General features: G+C 40.2%; 1 protein-coding gene across 2 annotated transcripts; it reads right to left on the reverse strand.

Moving 5' to 3' along the window:
• Positions 1 to 13,610: 13,610 nt before the first annotated feature.
• Positions 13,611 to 16,328, reverse strand: LOC142608168 (peroxidase N-like). Of its 2 annotated transcripts, XM_075779881.1 has the most exons (4): positions 15,915 to 16,328; positions 15,286 to 15,468; positions 14,703 to 14,868; positions 13,611 to 14,050 (listed from the first exon to the last, which is right to left on the reverse strand). In XM_075779881.1, the coding sequence occupies exons 1-4, from the start codon at positions 16,128 to 16,130 to the stop codon at positions 13,629 to 13,631; spliced, it is 987 nt and encodes a 328-aa protein (XP_075635996.1). In that variant the 5' UTR covers positions 16,131 to 16,328; the 3' UTR covers positions 13,611 to 13,628. The 2 variants fall into 2 exon arrangements, with proteins under 2 accessions (XP_075635996.1, XP_075635997.1); XM_075779882.1 differs by lacking the exon at positions 15,286 to 15,468.
• Positions 16,329 to 23,596: the final 7,268 nt, after the last annotated feature.

Raw genomic sequence — 23,596 nt, forward strand, 5'->3', positions numbered from 1 at the left:
GATGTCTAGAGTTTAGAATGTAAGCTTGAGAAGGAAACCATGACATGAAAGACTATCGAATGTAGAATGGACTAACCACGACATAAAATTAAATGCCCAAAAATCATAGAATAACGTAGCAAAAATGACGATGTTCGGTGATGGATGAAGGTCGAAAGACATCTATATAGGATTGGGGAACAATTTCACCTATGGCCAAAAAGAGATTATTATGGCTAGAAGATACTGTGGGGAGTAAAAGGACCCAAACAAGCATTTGGGCCTTTGAACTCTAGCAAGGAGGGCCGATCTGTTCTTGAGCTAAGAATTTGTTAGTACTGCGAATCGACTCATACGCCGAGGGTCCGAGGACACATCCGAGGGTGAGTTTCTCCTCGGACAAACCCAAGAGAACTCGGAGATTCACTACGAAGGTCAAGACAGAATTCCGGAAAGACTGTTAGTTAAGAGGGGGAAACCCTGAACCTTCTAGATACATCGGTGTTAGAAAAATATCATGAGCAAAGGCTACCACCTCCACATTAAAGGCTCTGCACCTACCTCCCTGGCCGCATTAATGGGGAAGTGACCCCTGAACAGTAGAACTGAAAATTCTGTTTACTATTCAAAGGCACTAAGAGAAGAAATATCTAGAAGGGAGGGGATTTGAGCAACACGTGGATAAAGTATCAGGAGAAGAAGTATTTAGGGGGGGTGAAGGCCAAAGAAAGGGGGGGCAGTCAGTAAAAAAGAAAGAAATTAAGAATTGTAATCTTTAAGAAAGAAAGAAAAATAATACAGAAGTAGTCCTCGGCTCATGTCCGAGGAGGTCCATTTGCAATTATCATTCATTATTTACAAGTGTTTGCACACCTTAGCCTGTTATCAAGTTCTCAGTAACTCTAATCTAGATTTCAAGCCCACACTCTACAAATTTCATTGTTTAAGGCTCATTGGGCTTGAGCCCATAATTATCTTTGGGTCTAGGTGCAATTGTGCACTTACAATTGGCGCCGTCTATGGGAAATCTAGTCTGAAAGGAGTTGAGATACTATCGCAGGCCTAGGCTCACACCATGCAGAGTTTGAAGGATCACAACCTGAGGATCTTTTCGAGCGTCTTGAGCGTCGAAGGGATCGTGAGGGAAGTGTTCATACAGAATACCCTAGAGCGAGCCATACTCATGGCGGGGGCAGCACCACCCACGAGGATGGTGCTAAGGCCATGCAGAAGGAGATTAATCATTTGAAAAGGAAACTGCGCCGCGTCAGACACAAACATTCACCGTCCTCATCCAATCCTTCTTCAGTGGAGGTCCGAGGAAGTAGTTACAGCTCGAGGTCATGGTCGCCCCCCAGCGCAACGTCCTCTTGTGAGGAAGACGACTTGCCAGCTCGCAGGCACAAGAAGCTCCCTTCCAGGGGCTTGGGGAACGATGCTATGAGTCGGGCGTTGCACCAACTCTCTAAATCGCCTTTCTCACGAAGGATTGAGAAGGGGAGGCTCCCAAAGAGGTTCACCCAGCCCACCTTTACCATCTACAATGGCCGGACTGATTCAGTGGAGCACGTGAGTCACTTTAACCAGAGGATGGCAGTGCACTCTCATAATGAGACCCTGATGTGTAAAGTTTTCCCCTCTAGCCTGGGACCTGTTGCTATGAGGTGGTTCAACGGCCTTAAATCGGGGTCTGTAGGTTCGTTTGGGGAGCTTACTAGAGCATTTGCATCGCGGTTTATCACATGTAGCAGAGTGCCTCGACCGTTGGACTCACTGTTATCCATGGCCATGAAGGAAGGGGAGACGTTGAAAGCATACTCCAACCGGTACTGGGAGATGTTTAACGAGATAGATGGTGATTTTGATGAGGTGGCGCTCAATACCTTTAAGGTCGGCCTTCCTACTGATCATGACTTGAGGAAGTCTTTGACAAAAAAGCCCGTCCATAGCGTACGCCGCCTCATGGATTGCATTGATGAATACAAAAGGGTAGAAGAAGACCAGCAGCAAGGAAAGTGTAAGGAGAAGGTTATCCTGCAGGAGAGAAGGGATTTCAGGTCGGACAAATACCACAACAGATAGCCGAGAAGAGATTACATCGGGCAGTCCGGCTCGACAGCCCCTCAAGCCGTGAATACTGTGTTCCGAGAACCAGTACACCAATTACTAGAGAAGGTTCGTAAGGAGCCCTTCTTCAGGTGGCCTAGTAAGATGGCGGGGGACCCCGCGAAGAGGAATCAGCACCTCTTTTGTCAGTACCATCAGGACGTGGACCACACTACTGAGAACTGTCGGACCCTTTGGAACCACTTGGAGCAGCTTGTCAGTGAAGGGAAACTGAAGCAGCACCTGTGTCAACCTAATGGGCAGGGCAGTCAATCCGGCTCAAGCAATCAGAAGAATAATCTTTCTCGGCCGGCATTGGGAACAATTAACGTCATCTTTGCTGCACCTGGCTGGACCGGCTCAGGACCCATTAGGGTGATGGCAGTTTCCCATTCTCAGGTCGAGGAGGCAGGCTGCAGGCCGAAGAGGTTGAAGGTGAATTTACCCGTCTTGGGATTTTCAGAGGAGGATAAGGTTGGTACCATCCAACCCCATGACGATGCTCTTGTGGTCACTCTCAGGATAGGAAATTACGACGTGAAAAGGGTGATGATTGATCAGGGCAGCGGTGCAGATATCATGTACCCTGATTTATTTAAGGGGCTAAGGTTGAAGCTGGAAGATCTTACTCCTTATGACTCGCCACTCATAAGCTTTGAAGGAAAGGCCGTTGTACCGAAGGGACAGATTCGTTGCTCGTTCAATCTGGCTCAGAAACGTTGGAGGTGGATTTCATTGTGGTTGACGCATACTCCCCATATACAGCCATTCTCGCCAGGCCATGGCTGCACGCTCTGGGAGCTGTCTCATCTACCTTGCATGTTAAGGTTAAGTTCCCTTCGGGGGAATATGTTGAAGAGATCTTCGGCAGTCAATCGGTGGTCAGGCAATGCATATCGGCTGCAGTGCTGCATCAGACAGAAGCCGAGTCCTCGGCTTCGATCATCAAAGACTCATAGCAATTAACAGCTCCGGACGTGCCCGATGCGGTGACAGGAGAGTAGGCTTTTTGTGAGGATTTAGAGAAGTTTTTGATAGCCGATGACCCTGAGAGGTTCTTCCAAGTTGGTATACGCTTGCCATACCAGGAGAAGATGGATTTGTTGGAGTTTCTGAAGGACAACGTTGATGTTTTTGCGTGGGACCCCTATGAGGCTCCGGGCGTGGACCCAAACTTCATTTGTCATCATTTGAATGTCAACCCCGCCATTGTTCTGAGGAGGCAGCCACCTCGGCGTTCTTCTAAGGAACATTCCGAGGCTGTCAAGGAGGAAGTGCTCAAACTCAAGAGGGCTGGGGCTATTAAAGAAGTTTTCTACCCCGAATGGTTGGCGCATACGGTTGTGGTAAAAAAGAAGAATGGGACGTGGAGGGTATGTGTGGACTTCACGGATTTGAACAAAGCCTGCCCCAAGGATTCGTTCCCAATGCCGCGTATTGATCAGCTTGTGGACGCCACTGTCGGACATCCTCGTATGAGTTTTTTGGATGCCTTCCAGGGTTACCATCAGATTCCCTTGGCATTGGAGGATCAAGAGAAGACTGCCTTCATTACTCCAACAGGGAACTACCACTATAAGGTCATGCCGTTTGGTTTGAAGAATGCTGGGGCTACCTACCAAAGAATGATGACCAGAATATTCGAACAGCAACTAGGGAAGACCATTGAGGTATACGTGGATGATATGGTGGTGAAGAGTAAAACGATACCTTCGCACCTTAAAGATTTGGCCGACACCTTCCATGTGCTAAGAAAGTACAAGTTGCGCCTTAACGCCTCAAAGTGCTCTTTTAGCGTGGCTTCTGGAAAGTTCTTGGGTTATATGATTACTCATAGAGGCATAGAGGTAAACCCAGCGCAGGTCAAAGCTATTCAGGACTTGCAGCCGCCTCGGAACCCAAAGGAGATCCAAAAATTGACTGGAATGATTACCGCACTGAGCAGGTTTATCTCTCGGTCTATCTCTCGGTCAGCTAACCGATGCCGCCCTTTCTTCTAATTGTTGAATAAATGGAAAGGGTTTCAATGGACCGAGGACTGCGTGTTAGCCTTCCAACAGCTTAAGCAATATCTTTCTCGGCCGCCCATTTTGTCTCGCCCCGAGGCGGACGAGGTCTTGTTTGCTTATCTGGCAATGGCCGTCCACGCGGTCAGCTTGGTCCTCATAAGGGACGAAAGCGGGGTGCAAAGACCGGTCTACTACGTTAGTAAGTCTTTGAATGAGGCCGAGGTGCGATATCTACTCTTGGAGAAAGCACTTCTGGCCATAGTTCATGCCACGCGGAAGCTTCCTCATTATTTCCAGTCCCACACTGTGGTAGTTCTGACCCAATTTCCTCTCAAGGCGGTGTTACGCAGCGCTGATTACTCTGGTAGGGTGGCAAAGTGGGGAACCATTTTGGGAGCCTTTGACGTTAAATACATGCCTCGCACCTTGGTGAAGGGCCAGGTCCTTGCTGACTTGGTGGCAGAGTTTACCGAACCATTGCTAGAAGAAACTCTGAAAGAAGCACACATGGATGAAAAATCAGTTGGTGTGATCACAGCTGCAGCACCTCCGACTTGGAAAGTGTATGTGGATAGGGCAGCTAATCAGAGAGGGTCTGGTGTCGAACTTGTCCTGATATCCCCTGAGGGAATTGTCTTCGAAAAATCTTTGAGGCTGTCGTTCTCGGCTACTAATAATGAGGTCGAGTACGAAGCAGTCTTGGTGGGCATGAACATGGTACATAGGATGGGTGGAAAGGAAGTCCATGCGTTCTCGGACTCTCAATTAGTGGTCGGCCAGGTCACAGGGACCATGGAGGCTAGGGACCCAAGAATGCAAGAATATTTGGCCTAGGTCAAGCGTCAGCAAGCTGAATTTGACTCCTTCGTCTTAGCTCACATTTCTAGGAGTGGAAACACCCATGCAGACTCCTTGGCCACGTTGGCAACGTCTTCGGCTCAAGGTTTGCCCAGGATTATCCTCGTAGAGGATTTGCTAGAGCCAACTCTTACCGCTGTCAACGCAGCTCGCATCCATCTAATAAGGCCTGGACCTAGTTGGATTGACCCGGTCATATCTTTTCTTAAGAACGACATCCTTCCTAAGGACAAGTCTGAAGCAGATAAGATACGTCGAAAGGCGCCACGTTTCTGGTTGTGCGAGGATCAGAAACTGTATAAACGATCCTTCTCAGGACCATATTTGTTATGTGTGCACCCTGAATTAACGGAAGCGCTTCTGGAAGAACTGCATGAAGGGATTTGTGGGAGCCACACTGGGGGAAGGTCCTTAGCCCATAGAGCTCTGACTCAGGGTTATTGATGGCCTAATATGCAGAGGGAGGCTCAGGACTATGCCAGAAAATGTGATCAGTGTCAGAGGTTCGCCCCTAATATTCATCAACCTGGAGGGGTTCTCAACCCTCTCTCTAGTCCTTGGCCTTTCGTACAATGGGGATTGGACATTGTGGGGCCATTTTCGAGGGCTGCAGGAAACAAAAGATGGTTGCTCGTAGGGACGGACTACTTCACTAAATGGGTCGAGGCCGAGCCCTTAGCAAATATCAGAGACGTGGATTCTAAGAAGTTTGTTTGGAAAAACATCGTCACTAGATTCGAAATACCACACGCGCTTATTTTAGACAATGACGTTCAATTCGACAGCAAGGCTTTTAGGAAATATTGTGGTGATATGGGCATCATAAATAGATACTCCACCCCAGCTTACCCTCAGGGAAATGGGCAAGCCGAGGCCGTCAACAAGGTCATAGTCAGTGGGCTTAAGAAAAGGTTAGACGATGCGAAAGGCAGATGGGTAGAAGAACTACCACATGTCCTGTGGACGTATCGGACTACACCGCGCAGGTCCACTGGAAAAACGCCATTCTCTATGACTTATGGAGCCGAGGCGGTGATACCTCTAGAATCCAGTTTTCCCACCCTAAAGACAAGTTCTTTTAGCCCAGAGAATAACGATGGCCTCCTAGAGAAAGGCCTGGATTTAGTTGTGGAACAACGCGAAGCAGCTATGGTCTAAATGGCTTATTATCAACAGAAGCTTAAGCGAGGATATGATGCCCACGTGAAGCTAAGGCCACTTGCACCTGGGGATCTTATACTAAGAAAAGTCGTGGGCACTGCTAAGAACCCGGCTTGGGGTAAGCTAGGACCAAACTGGGAAGGTCCCTATCGCATTGTTTCAGTAGCAGGCATAGGGTCTTATCGACTAGCTGACCTAGATGAAAGAATTGTACAACGCCCGTGGAATGTAAATAACCTTTGAAGGTATTATTATTAATAAAATGTGCTTTTGTTAGTTAACAATTCAAAGTTATAAATACCTCGGGGGCTTACAGTTACTATTCTTAAGTGTCAACTTGGTTAAGTATGGTCCTCGGACCACAAACCTTGTGGAAATTGATATCTTGTCATTTGTTAAACAGAACCTTAGTTATGTCGGGTCCTCGGACCTCCTACTTTGGGAAAATTAACATTTGAAGTTACTATTCTTAAGTGTCAAACAGAAACTTGGTTAAGTATGGTCCTCGGACCACAAACCTTGTGGAAATTGATATCTTGTCATTTGTTAAACAGAACCTTAGTTATGTCGGGTCCTTGGACCTCCTACTTTGGGAAAATTAACATTTGAAGTTACTATTCTTAAGTGTCAAACAGAAACTTGGTTAAGTATGGTCCTCGGACCACAAACCTTGTGGAAATTGATATCTTGTCATTTGTTAAATAGAACCTTAGTTATGCCGGGTCCTCGGACCTCCTACTTTGGGAAAATTAACATTTGAAGTTACTATTCTTGAGTGTCAAACAGAAACTTGGTTAAGTATGGTCCTCAGACCACAAACATTGTGGAAATTGATATCTTGTCATTTGTTAAACAACACTTTAGTCACTGTTCTTATTCTTATCACACACTTTGTGGAAATCAATATCTTACCATTCATTGACTTGGATCTTAAGTGCTATATCTTTAAGTGTTAAACAAATTTTTGTAAGGACTGGTCCTCGGACCTACATCCTACTAAAAGTGATACCTCAGATTGCAAAGGCAATGTATAATATCCAAACTAAGTTATTTCTTTTTGTTGGGTTCTTGGATGATTCACTCTGCAAAGCAAGTGTGTATATGGCTGTTTAGAAGTTATACTTGGCTGACTGTTGGAGTTAGACTTATTTATTCTGTTCTTCCTTTAGCTATGTGTTAGTGAGAACTTTCATGACAAGCACAAAAAGAATAAAGTAAAATAAATACAACTTGAATAAAGGTTGAATAAACATTGTTCTTCATTAATTATAAGCAGAATACATCATTACGTGAAGAAAACTGCAAAGTACAGAAAAAAACCCTATGCTAGGCCCTAAGCTTTGGGAGGGGGGTCTTGGAGGGAGCTGCTGCCAGCCTCTGTGCTCTTCAGCTCCAACTCAAAGGTAGACAAGAGTTGTTTCCCTTTGTCTGTTGGAGGAAGGATGGGCTCCACATTCTGGCTTTGCTCCTACTCGGCAGCTTCACACCCGTCCTTCTCTTTATGGGAACCTTCAGGTTCTGTAGGATCAGGAATGAGTTCTAGCACCACGGGAGGAAGGGCAGGAGAGGTAACAACAGGAGGGTCTTCTATCTCCTGTATGTCTAGGGAAAGCCAAACGTTCTCGGGCTTCCTCAGCTCGGAAGCTTGAGGAACCCCTGCTGCGTTCAAGGCCTCTCCCCAGACCTGTTGACAGTACTCTCGGCACAAGGCCGCAAAGGCTTCTGTCAACAATTCCTGCATTGCAGTTACTCCCTCCTGATAGCTGGCCTGCTTAGCGGCCTTCAGTGAACGCTTGTGGGTGCGAGCCTTCTCCTTCATCCGCGTGAGCTCCTTCTCCAAGTCAGAGCGTGTTCGTTGGGCTTGGGAGAGCTCGTCATCCTTTTAGCGAAGAAGCTTACGTTGCCCCTCCACTTGGTTCTCCATCGTCTTTAAGCTGGCCTCGGCACCATCCTTCTCTCTTTTTACATCCGCCAGCTGCGATGTGATCTTCCCATTTTCTGCTAGGGCCTGGCCTAGGGACCTTTCTGTCTCTTGCCGTAGCTCTTGCTCCATTCCAACTCGCTTTCGAGAATCCTCCACGAACTTCTCGGCCGCGAAAACTTCTTGGATGGCCTGCAAAAATGTCAGGGGGTTAAATGTGGTAAAGTGTTTACAAATGAACCTAGAGTATAAGTGTGAGGTGGAACTTACCAGAGCTAAATCCATTTTCAATGAAAGGAACAGCTGAGGCTGGCTCATCTTCTCCAAGGCTTCCATGTCCTTGGGCAGTAGAAGAGGACGCTCCAACGCCTCGGCCAGGTGGAGGGCATGGCCTTGTTGGAACGACCTGATGTTGGACTGGAGGGGAATTGGCGCTCCATCCAGTCTCAATTCGGGAGACCACATAGCTGGTGCTCGGCGCACCTCGGCCATGTCTCTGATCTCCCCGCTTTCAACTAAACGGGCGTGCCCTTTGCCCTTGTCCAGCTTCTGCTGCTGAGCCGGCGGTGGCTGCTGTTTCAACTTCTTTTGCTTCTCGCCATCAGTCCCCTTGGCCTCCACCTTCCTTTTCTTCTTTGGATCTTCGACCGGAGGCTTGGGGTCGCCAGGAGGAGGGGGTGGTGGCAAGGCTGGAGGAGCTTGGGATCCCCTCGCCCCTTTTTTGGCAACTTTCTCCCTTCTCGCGGTCAGGAGGTCCTTAAGCACGTCCATGTCCTCTTCAACAGAGCTGTTGTCTGGACGTGCTATCACTAGACCGGGTATCCCAGAGGTCTCGGCGGCTTCCTCTTCCTCGTCGGAGAGTACGACAAATAGGCTTCTGCGAGGCCTTTGGACGTCCTCAAGCTGAAACTTGTTTATCTCCTCGTCCAACGTGTTCAACGAAGACACTTGCTCCTCTGGGATGACAGTTGCCTGAGAATGCGCGGCGAGAGGGATTGCCGCAATGGGTTGTGTGTATAGTATGGTGTGGAGGTCGTCAGGAATGTCGTGGTCGGCCAAGAAGTGCGGTCTGGCTATGTGAATCCTCTTACGCCTCCGGTCACCCGCAACGATGGCGTTCTAGATCTCCTGGAAGTCCGAGGAGATAGGGTCGTACCCTAATATCAAATGAGCCGCCCTAAGTTGTAAGTCTTCACTGACGAACACCTCTGAGCGTAGCACTCGGTTCAAATCCGCGACGTTACAATGGCTCAAGTGAGGGCGCACGTGTTGTTTATCTGCAAAGAAAGGCACCAAAATAAACAAACATGGTCAGATTCGTAGAATATGTAATAAACTAAAGTTAGACGCTCAAGTAAATGCAAATGCACATTTTAAGATGTTAGATGGAGTTATAGGGTGGGAAGTTAGATCCTAAGGAGTCGCACCTGGATCTCCCCACTCAACTGGGCAGTGTAGGCCGTCGTGCCAGTTGCCTGAGGCGATGAGGTAGTCGTCCTTCATGCCTTTATTGGACTTGGGCAGACAGGAGATCAACCTAACTACGCTAGAGCGGGATTTGATATAATAACCTACTCTAGTGAGTTTGTGGCATTCGTACATAAAAGCGACATCATGCCAGGTGAGATTCAGACCCATCTGCTCGTTTAGAGCGTCGACGCTTCCTAAGACTCTAAAGACATTGGGAGCACACTGGTCGGGACACAACCGGTGGTTGCGGAGGTATTCCCTGGTCACGCTTCTCATAGGGAGGGTCATCCCACCTTCTATGAAGGCAATCATGGGAATGACAACCTCTCCTGTTTTCCTAGAATCGGCCACGGCTTCCGCCGGGCAATATCTTAAACCTACATCGCTGAGAATGTGATACTTGGCTCTAAAGCCTTCCATCCCAGCGGCGGTGTCAACTAGACACTTAAATCTACCCATCAGAAAGGAACGAAAGACTGAGTTTTAAGAGGAAGGATGGTTAAAATGAGAGCCGAGGACAGGATTTGAAGAGAATGGGTTAAAAAAGAAGTAGGTACTTACAAGTTCGAAGTTGTACGAGTTTCCACGGATTTCTACAGAGAAAAAAGCAACTGTTGATATTTTGATGGGATTAGCCTCTGAAGAAATAAATGAAGGCGCATGTTTCCAAAGCGTCACGACGTGCGGGAAGCGGCCTCGAAATTGCATTCATCCCGCCCAAATTTTCAGGGGGTAATAAGGGCCGTTAGATGTTCATCTCACCGTTGAAAGTGGGGGACAAGGTGTAACTTGCGGTCATAAATGCGCGCGTTTTTGAAATTGAAACCGCCAGGTGGCATCTTCTGGAACACGAAACGATCTCCACACGCGTAGTTATTTACAAAACGTGTGGGGTAAGTTCTCGTTGGATCAAAACACTATTTTTCTCCTCGGATGCTGAAAAATAGAGTTTTGAGGGGCTATTGTGGGGAGTAAAAAGACCCAAGCAGGCATTTAGGCCTTTGGGCTCTAGCAAGGAGGGCCGATCTGTTCTTGAGCTAAGAATTTGTTAGTACTGCGAATCGACCCATACGCCGAGGGTCCGAGGACACATCCGAGGGTGAGTTTCTCCTCGGACAGACCCAAGAGAACTCGAAAATTCATTACGAAGGTCAAGACAGAATTCCGGAAAGACTGTTGGTTAAGAGGGGGAAACCCTGAACCTTCTAGATACACCGGTGTTAGAAAAATATCATGAGCAAAGGCTGCCACCTCCACATTAAAGGCTCTGCACCTACCTCCCTGGCCGCATTAATGGGGAAGTGACCCCTGAATAGTAGAACTGAAACTTCTGTTTACTATTCAAAGGCACTAAGAGAAGAAATATCTAGAAGGGAGGGGATTTGAGCAACACGTGGATAAATCATCAAGAGAAGAAGTATTTAGGGGGGGTGAAGGCCAAAGAAAGGGGGGGCAGTCAGTAAAAAAGAAAGAAATTAAGAATTGTAATCTTTAAGAAAGAAAGAGAAATAATACAGAAGTAGTCCTCGACTCATGTCCGAGAAGGTCCATTTGTAATTATCATTCATTATTTACAAGTGTTTGCACACCTTAGTCTGTTATCAAGTTCTCAGTATCTCTAATCTAGATTTCAAGCTCACACGCTACAAATTTCGTTGTTTAAGGCTCATTGGGCCTGAGCCTATAATTGTCTTTGGGTCCAGGTGCAATTGTGCACTTACAGATACTACATAGATACCTTGAGGAATGTTGATGGAGGAACAATGGCAGAAGGATAACATACGCAAGTTAAGACAAAAGCTTGTAGTAGTAGTCGACAACGACAAATGATTGCCAAAGGATGGCAACAGTGTTGACCAAAGGAAAGCAACACCATTTTCCAGAACATTTGATAGCGTTGAGCATGGGCAGAGCCGGGGGGGGGTGTTGCAATTTCCCTCTACCCACCCAGGGTCCCCCTAGGTTCTTTAAAAAAAAAATGCTCCCCCCTTGGCTCCAAATTTTGTATGATGTTTATTCTCTTAAAAAGAAAAAAAAATCTTTTACAAATGCCATATTCTTTTTAAGATTATTTTCAATCAACTAACCCTTTGATATCATAGCAATATCTCCTCATCAGTGTGTTGAATTTTCTATTTTATTTTATTTTAAAAAAATCATTTACAATGCTATATATATATATATATATATATATATATATATATATATATTATGGGTCATTTGCAATCAACTAATCATTTGATACTTAGAAATGATATATAAGATTGTAGAAGCATATATTGATGCTTTTAAATTAATTCAAAATAAAAACATCATACAACATCTTTAACAAAGAACATTTTAAAATTTTTAAGTATATGATCGTATTGTTAATATTTCTAAGTTAATTAATTAATTTTTTTCATTTTGTTGATAGGTATTCACATGTTTTTTGAAATATCTTATATTTAGATTAATATTTTAACTTCATATATTAATAACCATTTATTGATTATTTTTATTTATTTATTTTTACTTGTTTGAAATATATATTTATAGTTAAATATTTATTTATTTATTTTTACTTGTTTGAAGTAGTTTAAGCATAACAATGATTATATTTGCTCTAATACTAAAATTGAAACAAAACACACAAAAAAAAAATTATAACTTACATTTACATTATGCATAACTTTTTATGTATATCGAATATCAAGTAATTTTTGCTATATTCGTAAATATTTTTCAATTTGATACCATCGGTAATTTATCACAAACTATACACTTATATCTCACAACAAGAAAACCCCCAAGCAATAAAGTGAGGACCACGGTTTCCATCTTCTAATAAAAAGGGTAGAATTCAGCACACCGTTACCATGAGTGTATGGCCTTAACCAAAAGCATGGTGTCACATCGTCTCTTACCATTATAAAAAAGAAAATTCCTCATTTGTATAATCTGTGTATGCAAGACAGCAGAAAAAAAAAACATAATAAGCAAAGCGAAGATCTACCCATTCATGCTTGAATTGATTGACCTTCCAGCTCTATGGAATTCCAACTAGCTCAATTTAGTTTGCAGCATGTAAATGTGGGCTCTTGTTTCTGAGCCATGAACTTATTGAGTCTTTGTACATTATAGCTTAGATCAGATCATCTCTACGGGCTTCTATATATTTTCATTTTTAAAGTAAGAAATAATCCCCATCATAGATTGTGCTGGTATAAAACCAAATTGATTCTCTCTGATATTTTTGTTTTATGTCTTAATCTATGTTTAATCATTCTCTTTCAAAGTTTTAAAGCATGACTCATAAGCTTAAATTCTAATTTATATTGTAGAGGGAGAGAATCATAGATCTGGCTTAGCGACTGTTGATTGAGGGGCTCTGACAACTTAGATTTGATCCAACTCGCCAATTGATATTGGCCTTTGACTACCCGGTCATGAGAATCTTATTCACTTTGAGGTCCGTTGCCTAATCTGACTATTAACCCAATACCCAATATATATATGGCATGGTTTGATGACTGCTGTTGATCAATCAACGCCAATATCATTGTGAAAATATTAATTAATTCTTATTAAGAGTGTTAGTTCCACATTGATATGAAACTAAATAAGCTTGGTGGTAGTCCATACTTTTGTGCTTGTGCAAGAGTCAGAAGATAGGACTTTCTCGTGTATAACTGTAAGAGCACCTTTGAATATTTTGGGGATTTGAGTTAATTTGTATTTGTGAGGTTTGTGAGGATCTATGAATATGTGGTGTTTTTGAGATTTATGTAAGCATAGAATTAACCAAACCTTATTGTAATGTTAATTTTTTTTAAAGATTTTATAATTTGAATGCATGCGATTTCTGGTTAATTTTAAATTTCAATATATTGTATGAGATCTTTCTGCCATAAATTGTGAAAATGTGAGCTTTCACAATTTCTTTGTATGGTTATCAAATGGAAAATCATTGGCCACAGGATTCAAGAGAACAGAAAAGGCCAGCAATAAAACCACACTATAGAGACTTAAAATATGTCACTATGATACATGACTACACTGACCTTACAGCGAGTAGCATACTTTAGTAACAATCTTTTTTTTTTTTTTTTTCCCCATCAGATCCTTGTTATGTTCAGCACAATTTATGAGTTCACAACCCTACAGTTCTTTCTGACCTGTCCGCTGGACCCAGTAAGTGGACGTATATTCCCCATCTTGATCATGGAATTAGCAAAGTCCGCAAAGAAAAGACCAGCATTAGTGCTGTAACTTTGGACCAAACTCTGGGTTGTCGTTTTGGCCTCATCACTAGAGAATAAAATTTGGTCAGAACTAAGAAGACCCTTCCCATTGATCAAGTTCTGAAAGTAGTGATTGTCAAACAAATCATTTGAGTTTCGATCCAGGAATGTTGCCTTGTTTGCATCACCATTCACTGGGCATGTATTTTGCAAATCGGACAACATATTCGTATCCAAAGTACTGTCTGGATTGCCTGTTCCGGCGAAGTTGAACAACCTATTGCTGAAGAGAAGACACCTAGATAGTCCAATTGTATGACCTCCTATACAATGCATCAATCAAAGAATCTAATCATTTAATAAGTGGTTTGTCATATATAAAAGAATTGTATGAACCAAGAATTAGTGCCATCTCATAAATTCTGATGGCTAGCTATAATATTGTAATAGGGAGTAACATATAAGAATTTTAATTAATAGGGTAAACTGAATTTTTGGTCCTTCAAGTATGGAGTTTGTTTGATTTTGGTCCCTTATTATCAGTTGTTTGATTTTGGTCTTTCAAATTTTAAAATGTAACAATTTAGTTTGATCAATCCCATCATAATTTTTTCCATTTAATTATTGCTTTCCATCCATTTCTTATTTGAATTTTTGTTTAATTTTAGTTCCTTAAATATGAGGTGCTCCAACATTCCTTAGTCACGTAAATAGAGGAATATAGATGGACGGACTATATTTTAAAATTTTGAAGGACTAAAATTGAATACTTAAAAATTGAAAAATCAAAATCAAACATGTTTGAGGGATCAAAAATGCATTTTACCCTTATGATTATGAAGGCAACTTTTTATTTATTTATGGAATTATGAAGACAACTTAGTCGTGTAAATTTGAGGGAACTTTTGCTTAACATTCTTCAATATATGCATATTATGTCAGTTAAATTTATAGTGTAATTTATGTAACAAGTACCTGATAAGGATACCACATCTTTGAGATCGAGGCCTACATTTGCAAACTTAAGAGTGATATCACCCAGGTTGTCAAATGGAGAAGGAAGCCCTGTATTTGCTCCCGATTGATTTGCCACTAGCGCATCTCTTCTGCCCAACAGAACCTTCCATGTAGGTCCTCCACTCTGCAAACCATTACAAAACATGATGATAAATGTTGAAAGATAATTTTGAACTCAGATTTCATAAGACTTTTGTGTGTACTTGGAAGGTCCATCAAAATTAAATATTTCTCTAAGATTATTCTACTGATTCTATGTGCTGTTTAGCATGTTGCTGCAATAATATACTACAACAATAGCAACTAAATCCCCAGTCATAAAATTTTTAGGGTCGACAATGCATCTTCAACAAATTAATCAAGGTCGACCCGTGTATTCTTAACACTACAATAATAGCAATTATAAATGACTGTCATTTCATTCTTCTGAATTTGAAGTTGATTCCAAAAATCAAATTGTATATTAGTCTATGTATACTGGGGAGCAGTGAACTAATGATCATATATATATGTCAACTAGGAAAAAAAGATTTAAACTTACTAAAAGCACTGAATCTCGGGCAGCTATGGCTACTATATCAGCACATGATACAACACCAGGACATGCATTCTCCACAGAGGTTTTGATATTATCCACAACTTCGAATCCTCTAACTGAATTTAAGTTGGGAAGGGCAAACTTTTCACCGTCACTTGCATCCAATAGTATTGATGCATCACAACCCTATGCATTAAGAGCAGAGAAAATTTTACTAATTATTTATGACACAATGAGGTCATTAAGTTGCCCCAAAAAGTTAAAGAGAAAAGGAAGTTAAAAATATGGTAAGTGGCTTCATAGGCATATCCACTTCTGATTTATTTTAAAGAAAAAGTACTTTTTGAACAAGTATACCAACGAATACTTCGAGTGTCCTCTTGTTGAATTCCCTTTTGGAAATGAGTAACTCCTTAATTTGACAAGCATTGATCAAGGGGTTTTCATTGAGTTCTTCACTTAATAATTGGAATAATTAGTTTCAATACTTAAAAACTATAAACCCATTCATGACCTAGGGGTGTCTTTCTCATGAAACAAGTATGCTAAAAACACCTATTAAAAGTATTGAAATAGACAACTTACAGGATAATTTTGATGGACATTAAAGAAAATTTGATGCACAAACTTACATTCACAAAGCAATCATGGAAGTGAAGCCGAAGCAAAGAGGCAGCCATACGCATTTCAATCTTGATAGCATTTTGAACCTCTTTCCTCACAATAGCCATAAGATTTGGACATGATGTCTTATAAAAATCTGTAATCAGTTGAGACCTTGCTGCAAGGAATAACATAAAGAAAACCAGAAACAAGGAATAACCATAGAAGCTATCAGACTTCTTCATGTATGTTTCAATAGCTTCCACACAAGTAGTCGAGGGATGCAAAGATATTCAAAAAAATAATGTAATTCAAGTGTTAAGGCCTTGATGAATGCAACATCTGGCAAGCTTGATTTATAGCCGAAAGAATGTGTGCATTAACAACTGCATAATCTGTTATTATATAATTGATATGTTGTTACTTTGTAAGTGCTGATGATGTATAGCTGCTGCAGATAGTGTCTGCCAGAATTCAATACTGCTCTGAATTTGATACTAAATAAACCTCACATATTAGTAGTTTTAATATTTCCGACACTATATTAATTTTATTGAAAGAGTAGTGGATTCATTGTTATCAGATAGCATAGAAAATGACCTTCTCATGCAAGTTCATGAATCAGAACACACTCAGAAGCATTAGTGCTTGTGGAAGGGCTAAAGCTTTTTGCTACCACTTGGGCGCACGATTTAGTTATGCGTGCATTAAGAATGTTTAAGATTTAAATTTTGTCAGTATTAGCATTCTGGTAACTTAGAAGGATGGCTGTGTTTTTGTTAAAGATAATATTATTATAGTGGTTTATTATGCATTGGTTCAAGATGCCCAACTTAGTGGAGATTAAGTCTATTTAGGCTAACCCTAGACCCTATAGCTCTTATATATATATATATATATATATATATATATATATATATATATATATATATATATTAAGGTTCTTTGTGTAACTGTTTAAGACTTTACACCGTGGACATAGACCACTAAGCCGAACTACATAATCTTAGTGTCCTCCCTCTCTCTTTTAAATTTCTACTCTATTTTCTATTTCCTTCAAATTTATTGAATAATTTTCATTTTGGCCCATCATTTTTAATGCTCTAATTAATTTTACTTGTCTCATCTTATTTGATGGAATTTATTAATCTTAGTTAGCATATTCCGTAGTATCCAATTAAAGTTATTGATATGATTATTTTTATATGGGGTTTGACATTTTGATTGAACAACTGACCAAGATACAAAATGTTTACATGGTAATCCATGTGTCACACATAACACACTCACAGCATTTGACCTGCCAAAAGCACACCCAGTACGTACTAGCTAGGTTTTAACATTTAGATGAGCCATCATCTAAGTTGCCATGACATGCGAAATGAGAATGATATATATCATGACTCTCTTGAACGTTTGATTGAAATCATTACATAACATGGTACGGATATACCTACTGTCTACTGAGTGAAGTGAATGTTCACTAGATATAAATAATGAATTGCATGAATAGATAGTGGTGGGGAGAGGAAGAAGTGGGATTCGAACAAAAAAAAAAAAAAAATACTATTACGGTTGAGCTATCACTTGAACCCCAATAAATGACCTAATCTAACACTCAAAAATCACCTAGACTAAATCTAAGGGTTAAAATAAAATTATGTAGAGAGGGAAAGAGAGAATAAGAGAATTAACATGACTTGATTGCTTACATATACTACAATATTAGATCTTCAGAATTCTTTACTTTAAAGAAGTGGACCGAATTGGCTGAATTGGACTAAAATAGACTGAAATAGACTAATGCTCCATTTGTTTCGAAGTAATATATTTTCAAGAAAATATTTTCACATTTTACTATGTTTGTTTTGCAGTAAAATATTTAGTGAAAAGTAAAATATTTTCAGTCAACAAAAATAACCAAGGCAAATTTGTGTAAAATATTTTACACTTGAAATGTTGGTAAAACATTTTACATTTTGTTCTCTCTCTCAGCTCGATACTCTACCTATCTCTCTCACTCTCACACTATCAGTATTTTCTCCAAAACTGAGTCCACCACGGTCCGTCTCTCCCACCTCTCACTAGCTTCACCTTAGGCACCACCCATCACCGGCTCCTCCCTTCGCCGGTGCTACCCATCACTAGCTTCACCTAAGTTTTTTTTTTTTTTTTTCCTTTTTATTTCTTGTAATCCTCCATTGTTGTTAGCTCCACCATTTCTTCGCCACCTTCACTGTCATCAACTCATCCACATGTTCTTAGTTTTAATTTTTTTCCCTTTGCTGCCGAGTGGGTTACCGATCGATCTGGGTTTTTGCTTCGTTTGGGTCTAGCATGGCTACTTTTGTGGACTGCTGTGGATGGTAAAGACAGATTGTGGGTCACAGTGGTGCTTCATGGTGGCAAAGGGTGGGTAGCTAAGATGGTTTGTGGGTTGCTGTGGTGGCTGTGTTATGGTGGTGGTTGGATGTGAGAAATATGCCAACAACGATTTTTGTGATAACTCTGTCGAGTATTTTGCACTTTCTTTTCTTTTGCAATCATCCACGATTATATACTTGCATTTTAAAATTTTTTAATAACACTCAGATTCTTTATTACAATTTTAGGAATTCTACATTGTTGCAGAGGAAGGGAAAAAAAGGCAATTTAAACAACAAAAAGAAGCCTCAAAGCCTTTCTCTTCAAAGTTCTCCCTCTGTTGGTGTGGGTGTGAGTTTCTGTTAAGTGATTGGGGTGCTTTTGTTTCATTTTGATTAGAGATTTCGAGAATTTTTGGCATATTTGTTTTGTTTTTTTTTTTTCTTCTTCCAGTGTTGAACTTGATTTTTAGGATTCAAGGTAGTCCTTTTTGTAATCCTTGTAAACCAAAACTGATTTGTCCTCAATCACAATGGATTTAAGATAGTCTTTTTTGTAGTCTTTGTAGACTTTTTGATGCTCCCTCCATCTCTATGTATTTTTTGGAAGTTAATAAAAATTTTTTTTAATATTTTAATCATTTGTTTCTGTCCATTTTATGTTGTGCCAAGTACTGAAAAATATTTTATACAACATTTTCATGTACACAGTCAAACACGATAAAATGAAAATATTTTCCTGCAAATGTTTTACATGTAAAATATTTTACTTTTGCAATTATTTTACATCCAAATAAACAGAGTGTAAATTAGACCGACATGGATTGAAGTGGACCAAAGCATACCAAATGGACCTAATTAGACTAAAGTGGACCAAATTAACCGAATAACTGAATTGGACCAAAATAGACTTAATTAGACCAAAATGGATCAACGTGAACCAAATGGACTGAATTAGACTGAAGTGGACCGAATGGACTGCATTAGACTAAAATGGACCAAATATAATAAATTAGACCAAATGGATTGAATCATCAGCCACATCACAGTTTTTTTAACTGATTTGCTCTTTTAGTTTTTTGATAATATTAAATATTTTAACCGATTGACTTCACAGATTTATCTTGGACATTTGTTTTTTTTCGCCTAATAATATATGTGAAGGTTTTAACTTTATATATACTTTTCCTTTACAAATTCATCTATTTTAATTTAGAAATAACTCTTTCCACACTTTTCTTTTTCTTCATTGATATTACTTCAATAAAAAAAATTAGAGGAACAAATCAATAAAAAATAGTGATGTGGCTGGTGATGTGACTCAACAGGAGTGTAGTAACATTAAATACTATACTTTGACTTTTAGCTATGACAAACTCATGACTTGTGAGTATAAGGCTCAATTTAAATATATATTATTCACCACACACCCTTGGTGTGGTGGTCACTCTACAAATATAAATGCTTGTGGAGTGTGGGAGGCAAGAGTCAGACTTCAAGTCTCTAAAAGGGAGCTTCACACACATATACACTTAGATTAGGTTTAAATAAAATTTCTCTCTTGTATAAAAAAAATATTATTATATATTTATAGGTATACTATAAATATATATCAATATACTTATATAGCCCTAGAATTGTATAGATTATGTAGATTTGTAAATTAGCTCACAAAATATCAAATATTTATTTGTAATTTATTGATCATATAAATACTTCATTTTGTAGTAAAAAGTATTAAATTTTTAACAATACATGGTTGGTGAATAAAATTTTTATAAGTTCACATACAAAAATAATTAAATATAATTAATACAAATAAAATAATTTTAGTATAATTTAGTTAGTTTTAATTATTAACATAGATTTGTAAAGAGCCATGTAGCTCGACTTATTCTTTTTGATGTCCCTAATTTGGTGAATATCTCTCATGCATCTTCACTAGGGCTAAGCGCTCATTCCTTAGCTTGACTAATTCTTTTTGATGTTCCTAATTTGGTGAATTTCTCTCATGCATCTTCGCTAAAGAAAAACACTCATTCCTTTTGTCTAAAGACTTATTGGGAAAACTCTAGCTCGTACTTTCATCATAAACGTTCATGGTTGAAATCTCTCCTCTCATAATTATAGGATTATAAAATTAAAAGGAAAAAAAACTATTAGCATATTTTAGTGACAAACCTTATTTGATTCAACAGAGATACCAAGAGGAGGTTGCATATAAATGTTTTCACTTAAATCCCCATTAAGGAATGCATTTTTAACATCCATCTGAAAAAGGTCTCATTTACTAGCAGTGGTAACAACTAAGAGGGCACAAACAGATGAGATACAAGCAACCGGAGTAAAGGTCTCTTCATAATCAATCTTATACTCTTGTGTAAAACCTTTTGCAACAAGACGAGCCTTATAACGCTCAATGGACCCATCAGAACGAGTCTTGATCTTGTAGATCCCTTACAACCAACCACAGACTGTCCAGGAGGAAGAGTAACCAAATCCCAAGTATGGTTTTTGGATAATGCATCAAGTTTCTCTTTTATTGCAATCTGCCAAAAAGGGTCAGTGGAGGTCTCATGATAGGTGTGAGGCTTGTGGAGTGTAGCAAAGGCAATGTAACAATGATAGTCAAGTAAATGTGAAAGAATTGATCTTACCCTGGTTGAGTGACGAGGTGGAATGTATTGTGGAAGATCTTCAGGTGAAGCAGGAGTAGGGGACCCCGACTCAAAGTGGGGTAGCTCCTCATCAACCTGTTCAGGAGAAGCATCAAAAATATTTGGAGGATGGATAGAAAAGTCCAAAGGAGGATCAAGAGTATTTGTAGAAGGAACATGTAACTCATCTAGAAAGATTTATAAAATAAAGGAGGTAGTCAAGGAAGAACGAAAGTGAGAGAGTTCAACAAATGAGCGGTGTTCCTAGAAGACAACATTACGGGATACACGAAGACGATGAGAGATAGGATTATAACACCGATAACTCTTTTGAGTTTTGCCATAGCCAAGGAAATAACAAAGTCTAAATCGAGGCTTAAGTTTGTTATGCTCATGAGGCTGAAGAAGAATGAAACAAGCAGAATCAAAGGAGCAAGGGGGTGACCCAAAAAGGCGCTCATATGGAGTTTGATTATGGATGATAGTGCTTGGAATGCGATTAATAGCATGAACAGTATGATAAGCAGCTTCACCCCAAAATCCAGAAAAAGAGCACGAATTGTGTCAAGAATATGATGAAATTTTCGTTCGGCTCAACCATTTTGCTGAGAGATACCTGAACAAGTTAGATGATGTATAATGCCATAGAAATGCAATCGAGCTTGAAAAGCATATTGAGTATATTCAAGAGCATTATCAAATTAAATTTTTTTGATACATTTGGAGAATTGTGTTTCAACCATTTTTGCAAAGTTATTACAGATTGGTAAAATTTCAGAATAAGATTTCATAAGAAAAATCCAACTATAACGAGAATAATCATCAATAAAAATAACAGAATATCGTGATCCACCAGTATTAGCAACAGGAGAAGGTCCCTAAACATTAGAATGAATTAACTCAAAAATACTATTAGAGATAGATTCACTATTATTGAAAGGCAAAACTGGCTGTTTCCCTAACTGGCATGAGGTACAATCAAAATTGTCTTTGGATACAAAACCTAACAAACCCTTAGAAGCTAACTGTTGTACTTGAGAAGAGGGTGCATGACCAAGACAAGAATACCAAAGTGTGAGAGAATGTAAGGAAGGAACCGCAGCTAGCAACTACAACAGTAATAGAAACATGAGCAACTGGTGGAAGATGAAGATTGTCCACGAGAAATACCCAACTCTAGGATTGGCCCCAAGCTCCTGCCCCGTCCTTGGATTCTACACAGTACACCCAAAATAGTAAAAAATAAGACGATATCCTAGTTCAACTAATTATCCCACAGAGCATAAATTATAGGATAGGTTAGGTACATGGAAGACCCCAGGAACTGAGAGGTTGGAGGTCAAAACAAAATCTACACTATTTCCATGCATGGTGGAACCATTGACTATATAAATATTAAGAGGATGTGGTACAAGGTCAAGTTTGAGGAATAAAGACGAGTGAGGTGTTATATGATTGGAACAAGCAGAATAAAAAAGCCAAGGATGAGACTTACCGAGTAAAATTGAGAGAGTAGTGGATAAAGATGCATTACCAGCCATACAAATAGCCTAAGCTATGATGTCCTATAGTTTATTAGAGGAGAGGTTGATAATGGATCCAGAAGACTAAGACTCAGCTGAAACGGAAGGCATCGACGGAGTAGACTCAATATTAGCAACAGCAGCAGTAGATTTGTTGGGATGGTAACAAGTCTCAATAGTGTGGCCAAGACGCTTACAATAGTTGCACAACTTTTTATTGGTCTGCTTGCAATGATTACTAGAGCCAGAGGAATCAAACCCTGATTGCATAGGCTGCTCTATGGGTGGAACAGAAGGAGCAATAGCCAGAACATTAAGCTTATTCTCCAACCAACTCAGTCACAGCAGTATCAAGAGAGGGAGAAGGACTACGATTAAGAACTTGACCTCAGATGGGCTCATAGTCCTTGTGAAGTGACATCAAGAATTTATAGAGACGAAATTCATCTCTAACAATAACATATTGCTGAGCATCCTTTGAGCATGCCCAAGTTGGATAAAAAAGGTCAATTTGGTCCCAAATGAAGCGAAGCTGATCATAGTAGTCATCGATAGATTGCCCTGGTTCTTGCCTGAGTTGATGCAATTCAACCACTAACTGATATTTTATGGATCCGTGAGTAGTGGAGTATCTTTTGGCCAACATATCCCATGCCAATTTTGAATCATCAAAGCTGCCCAACAAATTGGAGATGGAGGAAATGGAAGTGTTCCGAATCCAAGTGCGGATCAGGTGGTTATGATTATCCCATTCCATCATGCGACTGATGAAGGCAGCGTCTTCTTCACTTGCCCCCGTGACAGGAATAGTGATTGTACTAGTACAATATTGCCAAAGCACGCAACCCTTAAGAAAACTACATATAGCTTGAGACTAAAATAAGTAATTCTTATTCCCCTCCAATATAGTATTGATAGGGCGAGAAAGAAAATATCATTTTATCCATTTAGAGACACAATATGCAAAAACGAAATCTATGTGAAAAACTAGGTAAGAAGAATCTTGATTGCAAAAGTCAACTCTCAAGAAAAGGCAACGGTCAAATTCAATGGTGCGATTAAAGACAACGGTCAAGTCAACTGTTCGGTCAACGATCAAAGTCAACACAATCAATGGTCAGTGGAGATGACGTCAGCAAGATGACATGGCATTAATGTTAGCAGATGA

This window comes from Castanea sativa, chromosome 8 (assembly GCF_040712315.1).
Source record: "Castanea sativa cultivar Marrone di Chiusa Pesio chromosome 8, ASM4071231v1".
Classification (NCBI taxonomy): domain Eukaryota; kingdom Viridiplantae; phylum Streptophyta; class Magnoliopsida; order Fagales; family Fagaceae; genus Castanea; species Castanea sativa.

Excerpts from the sequence above, each read along its gene's own strand:
- LOC142608168 (XM_075779881.1), bottom strand. The coding sequence starts at position 16,130 with ATGAAGAAGTCTGATAGCTTCTATGGTTATTCCTTGTTTCTGGTTTTC. Across the intron at positions 15,469-15,914 it reads TCCATGATTGCTTTGTGAAT|GGTTGTGATGCATCAATACT; the intron begins GTAAGTTTGTGC and ends CTTAATGCATAG. Across the intron at positions 14,051-14,702 it reads AGATGTGGTATCCTTATCAG|GAGGTCATACAATTGGACTA; the intron begins GTACTTGTTACA and ends TGCATTGTATAG.